Raw genomic sequence first — 15778 nt, 5'->3', positions numbered from 1 at the left:
AACACTTGTGCTGAGTCACTCTCTGTACTAAGCAGTCATCTGCATAGGTTCCTTTGTGTGTGCATGGTAATCGTTCAAATCTTGGATCCTTGGCAATCCTTAGAGCCACTCGATACTTTTGCCCCAGTTTCTCAATTTCAGCCATTACACAGTCAGTTATACAAGGGATACACTTGGCATACAGACAGTCCATCATTGACTGTACTAAATCCAGTTTGGCTTTAATGGAAAAGTTAATAAAGTTGGTATCAACCAGGATGTGGTAAGGTGGGCCCAGCTGTGTGTTATATTGGAAGAACAAGCAGGAAGGACGTTGGGGGACTTCTCTTTCCTTGAGTGCACTGGGATCTTTCTTTTCTTTCTTTTTAGGTTTCAATCTATCCTTTTCTTTAAGCCTCTGATCTTGGAAACTAAGCATTCGCTTCATGGTCGCAGACTTTCTTGCTTTCTTTTGCTTCCCCATGTTCACGCCGCACTTTTGTTTCTTCCACAATCACCAACTGCGTGACATTTTTGCCTAAGATGCTAATTCCTGAGGGAAACTAATCCCCCACACTTTTCTCCCCCTGCATAAGTGTTAGCATTCAGCATAGGTTTGTTTGTTTCTAACAATGCTTTCTTCAGTGGTTAGAAACTTAAATCTTTTGTATTTTTCAATCTTCCACATATACAGTCAACATTTAATTGCATGGTTGCACATACTCAAATGTGATGGTTTAATAAATTCTTAACAACCAAGTTAAGGTTATTAATTTAAAGCTAATCTGTCAAGATAATTATGCAACCTGAGAAAACAGAAGGGGCGGAATAGTTCCTTTTTTTATAGTACACAAGTGCTCTTTTACCAGTTCCAATAATTTCAAGAGCACATATAAACATTGGAGGGAATATAATCATATTTCATGATCACAAAGACAGCAAAAACAAGGTGGTCGTATAACTCATGTTATCATGCCCCTGCACAGTCCTCATAGGAAACAGGGAGGCAGAAATTTCTTACACTTCAACATCCTGTTATTGAAATTTCTCTGAAAACTATTTGCGTTTTTAAAATACAGAAGCAAATGTTTTGGGATTTTAAACTCTGACATCCCTTGGCTGTCTCCATAGAAGATTAATTTGTGGTCCTTGCCTCTTTTTGTTATGTTTGTGGTTTAATACTCTTCATGGTAGAATCAGTTAAAACAAAAATCTCAGGTCATTTTATGGGAGTTTTCAAGAGCTCCATGCTCCTGGGCTGGCTTATATCTCCAAAACAAAGGCAAGGAATACATGGGTAATTATAAAGCTAATTTGTACAAATTTGTACAAATCTAATTCATACAACTTGCTTTCTTTAGCCTCCAATTTATCTCAGGATTCTGCGGTACGAGCTTATGACACCCTGAACTGTGTACCTCTGGGAGGGCCAAGATTCATCTTGTCTACACAGTGAACTCGCCCACTCACTGAGGCCTGTTCACTGCATCTCCATAAAGGGGAGGGGCCAAAAGCCACATTTCCAGATCATTTGGATGTATTTATAAATACACAAATTTGTTAAGAGGAGTCTTTACTATAAAAACATACATACATAAGTATAAATAAATCTTTGCACTATCTGACTCAATGTTTGTTGAGGGTCGGGAAGTGCCAAGCCCAGTATAAAGGGCTGAGAAATCAGATAATTAAAAACCATATCTGTCTTCAAAATGCCCACTGAATGGGAGAAAAACACTTTATTATAAGAGAACAACAACTATGGTCACAGTATACATACTGTTAACAGACGGAGCACAAAAGAGAGGGAGAATTTAGGTGGGCAGATAATTTAGAAACGCTTCAAAGAAGAGGAGAACACTAACCAGGTCATAATAGACCAAGGGTCTTTCACTCGGGCATCAAAGAGCAAAAAATAATATCAGAACTGAAGCTTGCTAATATTTTAGGATTACTAACATGTAAGGGGAAGTAAGAAAGAGGATGGTGGAAAGGTCATATTGAAGAGGTCTTAAAAGTGATGTTTAAGGGGCGCCTTGGTGGCTCAGACAGTTAAGTACCTGACTCTTGACTTCAGCTTGGGTCATGATCTCGCAGTTCATGGGTTTGAGCCCCATGTCGGGCTCTGTGCTGACAGTGAGGAGACTGCTTGGGATTCTCTTCTCCCTTTCTCTCCCTTTCTCTCTCTGCCCCTCCCCTGATGGCTTTCTCTCAGTCTTAAAAATAAATAACATAAAAACCACCTTTTTTTTACAATTTTTTTAAAATTTATAGTTTATTGTCAAGTTGTTTCCATATAACACCCAGTGCTCCTCCCCACAAGTGCCGCCCTCCATGACCATCACCCCTTTCCCCTTTCCCCCTCCCTCTTCAGCCCTCAGTTCGTTTTCAGTATTCAAGAGTCTCTCATGGTTTGCCTCCCTCTCTCTCCCTAACTCTTTCCCTGCCTTCCCCTCCCTGTGGTCCTCTGCTAAGTAAAACCACCTTTTTTAACGTGATGTTTGAAAAAATTAGCCATTCTTGAAGGATACTGCAGAGTTCACCCCTTTCTTCTGAAAAGTGGGTAGGCAAAAAACAAAAACAAAAACAAACAAAAAACCCCAAAAACAAAAAAACAAATTAAGCACCATATTTTATTATTCTTATACAAACTGTACTGTTGGTTAAACAAAAGATAGAAGAGGGAGAGTTCAGGGGCACCTGGGCGACTCAGTCAGTTGGGTATCTGAGTTCGGCTCAGATCATGATCTCAGGGTTCATGGTTTGAGTCCTGTACCAGGCTCGGTGCTGACAGCTCAGAGCCTGGAGCCTGCTTCAGATTCTGTCTCCCTCTCTCTCTGCCCCTCCCCTGTTCGCTCTCTGCCTCTCTCCCACTCAAAATAAAATAAAGACATTAAAAAAGAGAGAGAGTTTCTCTTCATAGGTGAATTCTGGAAGATAGATGAAGACAGTAGGATGGAATAAAAATCCTGCCAGCCAGTGTGGTAGCCCTTAATGGATTAATAAGCACTGAGCACTCCTGGGTGCTAACCTCACAGAAAAGACATAACCTCACTTCACATATTACATTTCCATCAGGACTCCTCATAAAAGAATGCAACTCTACCCAGGAAATAGTCTGGCCCCAAAATCAAAACCAAAACTAAAACCAAAAACCTAACCTAAATCTGACCATACTTCTAATTTACAGAAAATACACCACAAAGATACTATCGGCAAAATCTGAACTGAGAAATTCTATAAGACAAACAACCTAGTGGTTTTCTTCCCCCCCTCTCGAACTATGAAGAGAGATTAAAAGAAACTAACAAGACATTGTTACTAATCTCAAGATGTGACCTTATATGGATCCTGATTCAAATGAACTGTAAAAATAAAATTTATGACACTTTGATTCCATTGGAAAATTTCCCAAAAATTTGATATTAGGAATTATAAGTTTTCTCAGATGTGATCATGGTATTTTAGTACCTACTTTTAAAAGTCCTTATCTTTTAGAGATTCATATTGAAATATCTATGAATGAGATAATATGACATCTTGGATTTCATTTAAAAACATCATGGGGTAGGGTAGCTGGTGCCACAGCTGAAACAGATTGGTCTTCAGTTAATAACTGTTGAAGCCGAGTGATAGATAAATGGACTCATTATATGATTCTGCATATTTGTGTATATTTGAAATTCTCCATTAAAAATATTACAAAAAGGGAAAAAAGGCAATGCTAAAGAGAATTTGGTATTTGACCCATATGCGATCTTAAGTTTGGAAACAATGAAATGCTTTATGAAAATAGCAATATTAAATGTTTTGGAAATGGCCCATAACACCACTTTCACTAGTTATTTTATATCCTTTTGCATATTTCCTTCCAGAATTTGTCTGTGTTTCAAATCATTGTGTGGAGAAGGGCCTGGGAAAGGACGGAGAGAGGAGACAGCATGAACAACGGTCTCTGGCAAGCCTCAGTCCAGCCACGGGGGTGGCAGCAGGAGGAGAAGGGACAGACTCACAGACAGTTTAGGAGCAAATCTGACAGAGCATCAGAACCTACTGAAATGGGATTGAGGGAAAAGAAATAATTTTCATAGCACCAATCATTACTTAAAATTGTATCTCTCTCCTCTGTAGAAGGTAAACTCTGTGTCTATCTTATTCATGGTTTTATTTCTAGGGACCAAGAATTCATGAAGGGCCCTTAGTAATTATTATTACTATTACTAGTATTAATGTTATTATACTATTACTAATATTAATACTATTATTAGTATGATCATCATTCAATAATAATTAACTTGGGTTAATAAATAGATGCAATGTACATAAATTTAATTAGGAGACAGAGATGGGTGTTTGGGGACGAAAGGTAGAACTGACTAGATGTACTCCACTGCTAGTAACAGACATCTGGAAAGAGGGGTTTTACTTTCACTGAATGAGAAATCCAGTGTGACAGATGGAATCAGTATGGCAGCTTCACAACGTCAATAAAAAATTCAGTCTTGGGGAGACTGGATGGCTTTTGGTTGAGCGTCTGGCTTCGGCTCAGGTCATGATCTCACGGTTCGTGGGTTCAAGCCCCGCGTGGGGCTCTGTGCTGACAGAGCAGAGCCTGGAGCCTGCTTCGGATTCTGGGAGTCCCTCCCCTCTCTGCCTCTCCCCTGCTCATGCTTTGTTTCTCTCTGTCTCAATAATAAATAAACATAAAAAAAATTTTTTTTAATCCAGTCTCTTTTTGTACTTTGTGCTCCTTCATCATTAGCATGTGCTTCTTACAACATGGCTGCTAGAATGCCAGTCATCACATCCAAGTTCCAGGCAAGAAATAGAAGGGAAAACAAAAACGTGGTACATGCCAGCTCCTTTTAAAGATGTTTTTCTGTAACACCCACTTAATGATCTCCATTTAAATCTCATTAGCTAGAATTAGTCGTATATATCTGTAAGGAAGCCTGGGGAAAATATTTTGATCATTATCGCCCCAACAAAATCAAAGTTTTGTTAGGCTAAAGGTTTAATGGATATGGAATAAACAACCAGCAGCATTTGAAATATACATGAGCTTAGAAAATGTTAATTCCTCAGGGCGCCTGAGTGGCTCAGTCAATTAAGTGTCTGACTTCGGCTCAAGTTATGATCTCATGGTTTGTGAGTTTGAATCCTGCATCAGGCTCTGTGCTGATGGCTCTGAGCCTAGAGCCTGCTTAGGATTCTGTGTCTCCCTCTCTCTCTGCCCACCCCCTGCTCAATGCTCTCTCTCTCTCTCTCAAAAATAAACATTAAAAAAAAGAAAGAAAGAAAATGTTATTCCTTGAGTATCTGTTGGTCAGAAGTGTCTCATTGGTAGCTTTTTAAGAACAGTTGGGAGGCTGAAGAATATAAAACACGCATTGGTAAGAGGTGACGGTGCACAGAAAGATTTATAACAGAAAAGGAGACTGGCAATGGCAAACTTGAGGGTAGTAGGAGGTCAGCTGGCAAAGGAAACTCAGAATGGTTAGAGATCAGGGTGGGTGTAACAGGGCCAAGGAATAGAACAGAAAAGCAAGTCAAAGGCACCAGAAAGATCAAACCCAATACTGAACAAACAGTTTCTACATAAGAATCTGGAAGGCACTGGTGACCTTTCCAGTGGTACTTTTAAGAACAGTTTCAAGAGCAAAAGCCAGACTACAATGGGTTGGAGAATGGGAGCTTTCGACATTTCTGTCAGTGAAAGGAAGGAAATGAAGGGACTACAGTCTGAAGAGCGTCAGGGTTAATGAGAAAGTTGGAGGTGGGCATGTGTGGAGCATGGCTGGTAGGAGGAATGGTGCTCTCTATAAGTGCACTTGGAGAGAGACCTTATAAGGGGACAATACAAGACACAGAGGCCGGTACTGAAGATACTGGAAAGTAGGGTGGATTCAGGTTTCATCTGTAAGAATATTAGCTTGTGCAAGGAAAGGTTTCATTATAAAAAATGAAGAACTGATGGTAAATGTAAATAAGGTTTTTAAGCTCCTCCCATGCTTTTATTATTTAACTATATGAAGACTTTTGATTTGCCAGATGCTTAAATGAGTTCTTTTCTATTTAGCCTAGTGATTTTTCCCCCCTGAAATAAAGCAAGCCATGATTACGATGATTTCTAATTTCCCAGAGATAATCAAGGATGACCAGATGACAAAGTCTGTGAAATTTTTTCACCAAATTAAACTCTGTAACATACATTGAGACTTAATACCCCCAATAAGACACATCAGGTATTTCAGGTGGGATTCTGCTGGGGATATGAAATGTAAGGTTCATTCATTCAACAAAAGGGCACAGATTTAAATGCAGGGCCAAGAGGTGACCAACGGTATTCTCGATGAGCATGAACAACAGATTAGGAATCACTCTGTAATATCCAAGCGGAAGAGAGTCTGGGACAGGAAGTGAGGAACATGTTGTAAAGTGTTCCAACCGGAAGTGACAATGGCATGCCATTTAGGGATCTGCAGGCTACACACCTTCCCTCTCCCCCGCAACCCCAGCAATGGCAGCTCGGTGATCTTGGACAAGTTATGAAACTTGGCCTCAATGTTCTCTGCAAAATGCATGTTGTTAAAGGAAATGTCTGAACTCTCTTCCTGTTTTAAAATTCCAAGATTTTTTTTAATCATAAAGGAAATACTGTATTAAAGACAGTTGTTCATGGTTTTTAAACTTGGCTTTAAATCTTTAAAAGGTGACATATAAGCCATGGTGAGTTTCTTGAGAGGGGAGAGACAACAGAACTATTGATATGATGGGAATAAAGAAATAGGAAGAAAAGGAAACACCACCTCTCTCCTTCAAACCATTGTTTTGGGGGATAAACTGTAAGATTCACTGGTTTTATTATGTAAAATAAGGAAGACTGTGCATGACTTCATCTTTATAAGAGGGAAGGGGGCTTGTTTCATGTCTGAAGGCTGCTGAAAAATGAAAGTGAGGTTGGTAAGCAAGAGTAAGTATGTCTCAGGTCCCAAGATAACCTAGCACTTTGAAATAACCCATCACAAGATCAGTAAGGGGGTTGATAATAACCCTTAAGTTAGAAATTCCTGGAAAATAATAAGGAAGGGGAGGAAGATTGAAAATACAGTGAACACTTTATAACACTGAAAATGTATCAGGTCATCTTAAGTAGGATTTGTCAGATATTAAGCATTTTAAATTAGGGTGAACTTTCAGCAAGGCTACACCTTGATTCCTAATGTATCTAAGGTTAGTCTATTGGAGATATCAGTGGAAAATGACATTTTAGAAACAGATGCAGGAATTAAACAAACTATGACCCTAGATTATAAATCACAATTTCCTAGACAGGTAACTCTGCTATCTTTATGAGAACATCTACCAACACTGGCTCTTCACAGGACACAATTCATACATTACCCAACCAAAAAAGTCTTTGTCTATGACATAACTAAGATTTTTGCTTGAACTGATGCCTAAGTCGCAGGTTGCACCAAAAATCTCAGTATTATTATTAAAATCCATATTTTACTGTTCAAACTGAACCTGTCTCTTGTGATTCCTAGTGTCTGCTGTTGGACTATGCCTCCTGGATTACCCCTCCTGTGCCCAGGAAGATAGAAAACTTATTAGCCAGGTATGGCTGTGTTCTTAAAAAAAGGAGCCCCACCTTCCTTTTATTTTTTTAAATTAAGGTATAATTGACATACCACATATATCAGTTTCCGGTGAATAACATAGTGAATTAACATCTTATCTGTGAAACACACCGTTTGAATTTGGATGAGGACTGCAGTGAATAGGTTGCTTTTGGTAGTATGGGCATTTTAACCATATTAATTCTCCTATTACATAAGTATGGACTATCTTTCCATTTATTTTGTATCTTCAATTTCTTTAATCAATGTCTTGTAGTTTTCAGAGTACAGGTCTTTTACCACCTTGGTTAAATTTCTGCCTAGGTATTTTTTTCTTTTTGGTGCAACGATAAATGGATGGTTTTCTTAATTTCTCTAATAGTTTATAATTATTGTGTTGAAGTGCAACAGATTTGTTTATTAATTTTATATCTGGCAAGTTTACCAAATTCATTTATTGGTTCTAAAAGTTTTTGGTATTGCTAGTGTCTTCTGTATATAGTATCATGTCATCTACAAATAGTGACAGTTTTACTTCTTCCTTTCCAATTTAGATGCCTCATTTCTTTTCCTTGCCTAATTCTAAAGGCTGGAACTTCTAATACCATGGTGAATAAAAGTGGAAAGAATAGGCATCTTTCTCTTATCAAAGTCCCTGACTTTAGAGAAAAGCTTCTGGCTTTTCACCATTGAGAATGGTATTGGCATCACTTCTCAGCCTTTTGGCTAAGATCAAGTGGAGAACGGTATTAGCTGTGGGTTTGTCATATATGGCCTTCATTAGGTTGAAGTACATTTCCTCTAGGCCACTTTGTTGAGGGTTTTTATCACAGCCGGATGCTGAAATTTACCAAATGCTTTTTCTGCATTATTGAGATGATCACATGATTTTTATCTTTCATTGTGCTAATGTGATGTATTACATTGATTGAGTGGCAGATGTTAAACCATTCTTGTGTTCCTGGAATAAATCCCACTTGATCATGGCATCTGATTCTTTGAATATATTGCTGAATTCAGTTTGCTAATATTTTGTCGAGCATTTTTGCATCTTTGTTCATCAGGTATTTTGGCCTTTAATTTTCTTTCTTTATAGTGTCCTTGTCTGGTTTTGATATTAGGAAAATGCTGGCCTTCTAAAAGGAGTTTGAAAGCATTCCTTCCTCTTCTATTTTTTTGGAAGAGCTTGAGGGTAGGTACTAAATCTTTGTTTGGTAGCATCAGCAGTGAAGTGATATGGTCTAAAACTTTTGTTTGTTGGAAGTTTTCAATTACTGATTCAATTTCCTTACTAGTTACTGGTCCTTTTAGATTTTCTATTTCTTCATAACTCAGTTTTTGGAAGAGTACAAATTTCTAGGAATCTATCTGTTTTCACTAGGTTGTTGAATTTGTTGGTATATAACCGTCATAGTCGTCTCATGAGCCTCTCTATTTCTGTGGTATCAGTTTTAACTTCTCATTCATTTTTTATTTCATTTGAGGCCCCCTTCTCACTCTTTCAGTAGAAGGGGTGGTGAATCATTTTCTCAAAGATCTTAGTTTCACTGATTTTTTTTTTCTGTTGTCTTTTTACTCTACGTTTCATTTATTTCTGCTCTGGCCTTTATTATTGCCTTCCTTCTACTGACTTTTGACATTATTTGTTCTTCTTTTTCTAGTTCCTATAGGTGTTAAGTTTAATTGTTTGAGATTTCTCCTGTTTCTTGATGCAGGTTTGTATTAATATGAACTTCCCTCTTAGAACCACTTTTGGTGCATCTCCTAGATTTTGGTATATCGTATTTCTGTCTTCATTTGTCTTTGGATATTTGTTTGTTTCTCCTTTGATTTATGACCCAGTCGTTGTTCATTAATAGGTTGTTTAATCTCAATGTACTTGTGGGTTTTCTTTTTTCTTTCTTTAATTGATTTGATTTCAATCTCGTTGAACTTACTGAGATTTGTTTCATGGCCTAACATGTGATCTATTCTGGAGAATGTTCCATGTGTACTTGAGAAGAATGTGTATTCTGCTGCTTGTAGAGAGAATGTTCTATATACACTTAGTAAGTCCCATGTGGTCTGATGTGTTAAGGTGGGTATTTCCGTACTGATTTTCGTTTGGATGGTATATCCATTGATATAAGTGGGGTATTAAAGTACCCTACTATTATTGTATTATTATCATTTTTTCCAATTAGTTATGTTAATATTTGCTTTGTACATTTTGATGCTCTGATGTTGGGTGCTTGTATAAATATTACATCTTCTTGTTGGAATGGCCATCACTATGTAGTTCCCCTATTTGATTTTTATTACAGTCTTTGTTTTAAAATGTATTTTAACTACACTAAAGTGATTTCAGCTACAATAGCTTTCTTTTCATTTCCAGCTGCATGGAATATTTTTCCCATTCTTTCACTTTCAGTCTATATATGTCCCTACTTCTGAAGTAAAGCTCTCCTTGCAATATATAGATGTCTTTTTTTTTCTTAAATCTATTCAGCCACTCAATATGTTTTCATTGGAGCATTTAATCCATTTACTTTTAAAGTAAATACCACCAGCTTTTTTCACAGGGTAGGAACAGAGGTAAAACAAACAATCCTAAAATTTGAATGGAACCACAAAAGACTCCAAATAACCAAAGCAATCCTGAAAAAACAAAGCAAAGGTAGAGGCATCATGATTATGGATTTCAAGCTATATTACAAAGCTGCAATCATCAGGGTAGTATGGTACTAACACACACAAAAAAGACACAAAGATCAATGAGACAGAATAGAAAACCCAGAAATGGACCCACAACTATATGGTCAACTCATCTTCAACAAAGCTGGAAAGACTATCCAATGGAAAAAAGTCTCTTCAACAAATGGTGTTGTGAAAACTGAACAGTAATATGCAGAACGAAACTGGACCTAAATGTGAGACAGGAAACCACCAAAACCCTAGAGGAGAACACAGGAAGCAACCTCTCTGACCTCAGCCAGAGCAACTTCTTACTAGACACATTGCTGGAGGCAAGACAAACAGAAGCAAAGATGAACTACTGGGACTTCATTGATAAATAGCTTCTGCACAGTGAAGGAAACAATCAATGAACTAAAAGGCAGCCCACAGAATGGAAGAAAATATTTGCACATTACATATCTGATACAGGGTTAGTATCCAAAAATGTATAAAGAATTTTTCAAATGTCAACACCCCCACCAAAAATAATCCAGTTAAGAAATGAACAGAAGATATGAATAGACATTTTTCTAAAGAAGACATCCACAGAGCTAATAGATACATGAAAAGATGCCCAATATCACTCATCATCAGGGAAATATAAACCAAAACCACAATGAGATACCACCTCACACCTGTCAGAAAGGCTAAAATTAACAACACAAGAAATAACAGGTGTTGTGAGGATGAGAAGAAAGGGGAGCCCTTGTGCACTGTTGGTGAGAACGAAAACAGGTGCAGCTACTGTGGAAAACAGTATAGAGGTTCCTCAAAAAAGTTAAAACTACCTCACAACCAACAATTGCACTACTAGGTATTTATCCAAAGGTTACAAAAATACATATTCAAAGGGAGCATGCACCCCAATATTCATAGCAGCATTATTAACAATAGCCAAATTATGGAAAAGTCCCAGATGTACATTGATTGATGAATGGATAAAGAAGATGTGATGTGTGTGTGCGCAAAGGCAAGCACGCGCACACGCGCACACACACACACACACACACACACACACACACAGAGGAATATTACTCAGCTATCAAAAATAATGAAATCTTGCCATTTGCAATGATGTAGAAGGAGCTAGAGTATATTATGCTAAGCAAAATAAGTCAATCAGAGAAAGACATGACATGTGATTTCACTCGTGTGTAGAATTTAAGAAATGAAACAGATGAACATATGGAAAAGGAGATAAAAAAGAAAAAAGAGAGAGGGAAAGAAACCATAATACACTCTTAAAGATACAGAAAAAGGGTTCCTGGGTGACTCAGTTGGTTACATGTCCAAATCTTGATTTCAGCTCCAGTCATAACCTCACATGGGTTCAAACCCACATCAAGCTGGGCACTGATAGTGGGGCCTGCCTGGGATTCTCTCTCACTTCTTCTCTCTCTGTGCCCCCCCTACTCTCACTCTTTCTCGTTCTCAAAATAAATCAACTTAGGGGCGCCTGGGTGGCTCAGGTAGTTGAACATCCAACTTCAGCTCAGGTCATGATCTGGCATCCATTGGTTCAAGCCCTGCATCAGGCTCTATGCTGACAGCCCGAAGCCTGGAACCTGCTTCAGATTCTGTGTCTCCCTTCTCTCTCTGCCTTTATCTTGCTCATGCTCTCTCTCTCCTTCAAATCTAAATAAACATTTACAAAATAAAAATTAAATAAACTTAAAAAATTAAAAGATAGAGAACAAACTGAGGGTTGATGGAGGGATGTAGGTGGGGAATGGGCTAGATGGGTGATGGGGTGGTATTCGTTATGATGAGCACTGGGTGTTATGTAAGTGATGAATCACTGAATTCTACTCCTGCCACCAACTTAATTATGTTTGTTAACTAACTAGAATTTAAATAAAAATTTTAAAAGAAAAAAATAATTATTGATAGATATGTATTTATTGCCATTTTAATTCTTTCCTAGCTGCTTTTATGCTTCCTATTTTTCTCTTCGTTTTCTTTCTTTGTGGTTCAGTGCCTTTCTTCAGATTCCATTCTTCACATATGTTCAGATTCCTCTCATTTTCTTTTGTGTTTTAGTGTAGGTTTTTGTTTTGCAGTTACCATGATATTCACAAGTCATCCTATGTACATAACAATCTATTTTAAGTTGATAACAACTTAAATTTGAACACATTTTAAAATTCTACATTTGTAGTCCCTGCTTCACATTTGTTTTTGAGGTCATATTTTATTTCATATTTTATGTATCCCTTAACTAACTATTGTAGTTTTAGTTAATTTTACTACTTTTGTCTTTTAACCTTCATACTAGCTTTTTAAGTGATTACCCATTACCTTTACTATATATTTACCTTTTCAAAGGAATTTTTTACTTTCATATGTTTTCTTGTTATTCATTAGTACCATTTCTTTTCAGCTTAAAGAAGTCCCTTTAATGTTTCTTGTAAAGCCAGCTTAGTAGTGACAACCTCGTTTAGCTTTTGCTGGTCTGGAAAACTCTTTATCTCTCCTTCAATTCTGAATGATAACCTTTCTGAATGGAGTCCTTTTGGTTTTTTCCTTTCAGCCCTTTGAATGTATCATGCCATTCTCTTGTGACCTGCAAGGTTTTTGCTGCAAAATCTACTGATAGCCTCATGGGGGTTCCCTTGTATGTGACCATTTTATTTTCTCTTGCTGTTTTTAAGATTCCCTCTTTAACTTTTGACAGTTTGATTATCACATATCTTGATGTGGTTCATCTTACCAGCTCTGGGATTCCTGGACCTGTTTCTTTCCCTAAGTTAGCAAAGTTTTCAGCCATTATTTCTTTTCTCTCTTATCTCTTTCCAGGACCATTATAATGCAAATGTTATTCCAACTGATGTTGTCCCACAGGTTTCTCAAGTTATCATCATTTTTAAAATATCTGTTTTTCTTTCTTGCTCCTCTGTCTGATAAATTAGTTTCCTTGCTTTGTCTCTCAGCTCACTGATCTGCTCTTCTGCTTCATTCAGTCTAGTGTATATTTCAATTCGGTTATCGTATTCTTCAGCTCTGTAACTTCTGGTTGCTACTTCCTTATATACGTTATCTTTTTGCTGAAGTTCTCACTGTGTCCATTCTTCTGACTTCTGACTTCATAACTACTACTTTGAATTCTTTATCAGATAAATTACTTATTTCTGTATCATTAAGGTCTTTTCTGTCTTTTTCTTTGATTTGGAACATATTTCTGTTTCATTTACTTGACCTCTGTGTTTGTTTCTATGTACTAGGTCAAACAGTTACCTGTCTTAGTCTTGAAGGTGTGGCCTTGGGTAGGTGATAAACCTTATTCAACATTGAATTGAATTGAACTGAATTAAATTGAAGCCCTTGGTTGGTTGTCTCGAACATTTGTGATTGTCTAAGCTGCCTGACTTATTCTTGATATGTCCCTATTATTGAGGGTTGCCATGATCTATCAAGGTTTCAAGAGGAGGAATCTCATTTAGCATCGAGTTTCAGGCTGATTAGAAAGCAGGGACAAGTATGCCAATATATACAGATCTATGGGGCTACAATTATAAACCTTCCTGGTTTCAAGACCAGAAGATCTGGAGGTGTCCCTCAGGTGACAGGTGCAAAAATCAGGGTTCCAAGTAAATATATAAGCTCCTTTCTGGGAGGTCTCATTGAGCTGCAGTAAGACCAAGGCGGGGGGGTTAAAAGAATGGGGTCTCTCTGCTAACGTTGCCATGAAGTGCCTCCTTAGCCTCTATATGTACAGGAAACCTGCAGCCTGTCTCTTAGGTTGAAACTCCATTCTAAATAAAGAGGCCTTTTTCATTGAAAGACTGGAGTTTGGCTTAAGTCTGCTGTCTGTGCAGGGCCCTGGGGGCTGTAGCCTCCCAAGAACTGTCTGATTATTACAGTCCTATGGAGCTCAGGAATACTAGCCTCCTTGGCCACCAGGGCAAGGTGATCAAGGGGCATCCTTTGTGTGGACTGCATGTGCCCACTGGATTTATGTTGGCATGTGGAGGTGGGGCACACTTGCCAGCTTCAGAAAGGCAACAGCAAAATATCTTGACTGTGCACACTTGCAGACCTCCAGAATATAGCCAGAGAGTGCCCTTGGCTTTGGATTGGAAGCAGGAGAATGCCATGACTGCTCATGCTCGCCTGCCCCAGTCAGGGAGCGGGGGAGTATGACAAAGGCCTACACACTCTCTGGCTTCGGCAAGGCTGTGGGATAGTGCTGCAGCCGCTGGCCCCCACCTGTCTTAGCGAGGCAGTGGGAGGGTGCCACAATGAAGCTCACCTGCCTGTGCTATCAGGGTGCAAAAATAGTGTCCGCTGGTGCCTCCATCTCCACAGAGAGTTTCAACTGCCCCTTGTCCCTCTAGCAAATACTTTTAGATTAGCAAATGAATCTCCTACCTAGATAGTCCAGGCACTTTTCAAACACAATTTCTTTTGGGTCTCAGAGTGAATAAGACCTCATACAAAGCCCTTTCAGTGGGGACTCTGTTTCCTACAGCTCTTCAGTCCCTTGGATGTCAGCACAGTTGGTTTTCTAAGCCAGACGCTTTAGGAGCTTATCTCTCCAGCACAGAACCCAAGAGTTGGGTAGCCTGATGTGGAACACCAACTCCTTGCTCCTCCAAAAGCAGAGTTGAGGGGTGCCTGGGTGTCTCAGTCAGTTAAGCATCCAACTCTGCTTCAGATCATGATCTCATGGTTTGGGAGTTTGAGCCCTGCATTGGGCTCTCTGCTGTCAGCATGGAACCCACTTCAGATCCTCTGTCTCCCTCTCTGCCCCTCCCCATCCTGTTTTCTTGCTCTCTCTCTCTGTCTCTCAGAAATAAATAAATAAATTTTTAAAAAAGAAGAAGTATTGGGCTGGTGAGCCCCTCCCTACTGTGTGTTGCTGCACCTGGGGTGGGGTTTTTGGTGAGACCGAGTCTCTGCCTTTCCCACCCATTTTGATGTAGTTATTTCATCTCTTGTTCTGGAGAAGCCGTTCATCTAGTTTTCAAATTTTTTTCAGAGGTAAGCGGTCCATATGTAGCTGGAGATTTGGTGTGTTCATGGGAAGTGGTGAGTTCAGGATTTTCCTACCCCACTATCTTGTGGAAGTCTGAAGGTACCTTCCTTCTTCATATTCTTCATGAGTATCACCTTGAGATGATGCAGTACAGTACATGAGACCTCTCACAGTAACACTGTTACTGTTACTTCATACCCTAGTATGAAGTATAAGAAATAATCTCATAAGATGGTAAACTGGTAAACAGGGCCCTTGAATAGACTCTAAGCATGGTTTTTCAATACTTTCTACAAGTCTGCTTCTTAGAAAATAACAGTGATGCACTGGAAGCATGAGCTGATCATGATTTTGGAAATCACAGCCAGGTCTTCTTGTTTGCCATTATTCATGGCCAAGTATTCCCGTATTGTGGCTACATCTTATTTTGCATTCTCCCCCTTTCACTGAACTGTGGCACTATTAGTGAGAGAGTCAGAGGAAGCCA

The 15778-nt window shown here is 38.7% G+C and overlaps 2 protein-coding genes across 5 annotated transcripts in view; both read right to left on the bottom strand.

Annotated features, from left to right (window-relative positions):
- The window catches only part of LOC115276483 (rRNA-processing protein FCF1 homolog), a 1057-nt gene extending 594 nt beyond the window's left edge, over positions 1–463 (bottom strand). The window contains exon 1 of the mRNA XM_029920520.1: positions 20–463. Coding sequence (XP_029776380.1) covers positions 20–463 — 444 coding nt within the window. The remainder of the gene's footprint in view (positions 1–19) is intronic.
- MLLT3 (MLLT3 super elongation complex subunit) overlaps positions 1–15778 on the bottom strand; it is a 281314-nt gene that overhangs the window by 52615 nt on the left and 212921 nt on the right. The window lies entirely within an intron of this gene.

The sequence above is a fragment of the Suricata suricatta genome, chromosome 13 (genome assembly GCF_006229205.1).
Source record: "Suricata suricatta isolate VVHF042 chromosome 13, meerkat_22Aug2017_6uvM2_HiC, whole genome shotgun sequence".
NCBI classification, from domain to species: Eukaryota; Metazoa; Chordata; class Mammalia; order Carnivora; family Herpestidae; genus Suricata; species Suricata suricatta.
Note: the sequence above shows the minus strand (reverse complement) of the source record. Positions and strands in the feature narration are given on the sequence as shown.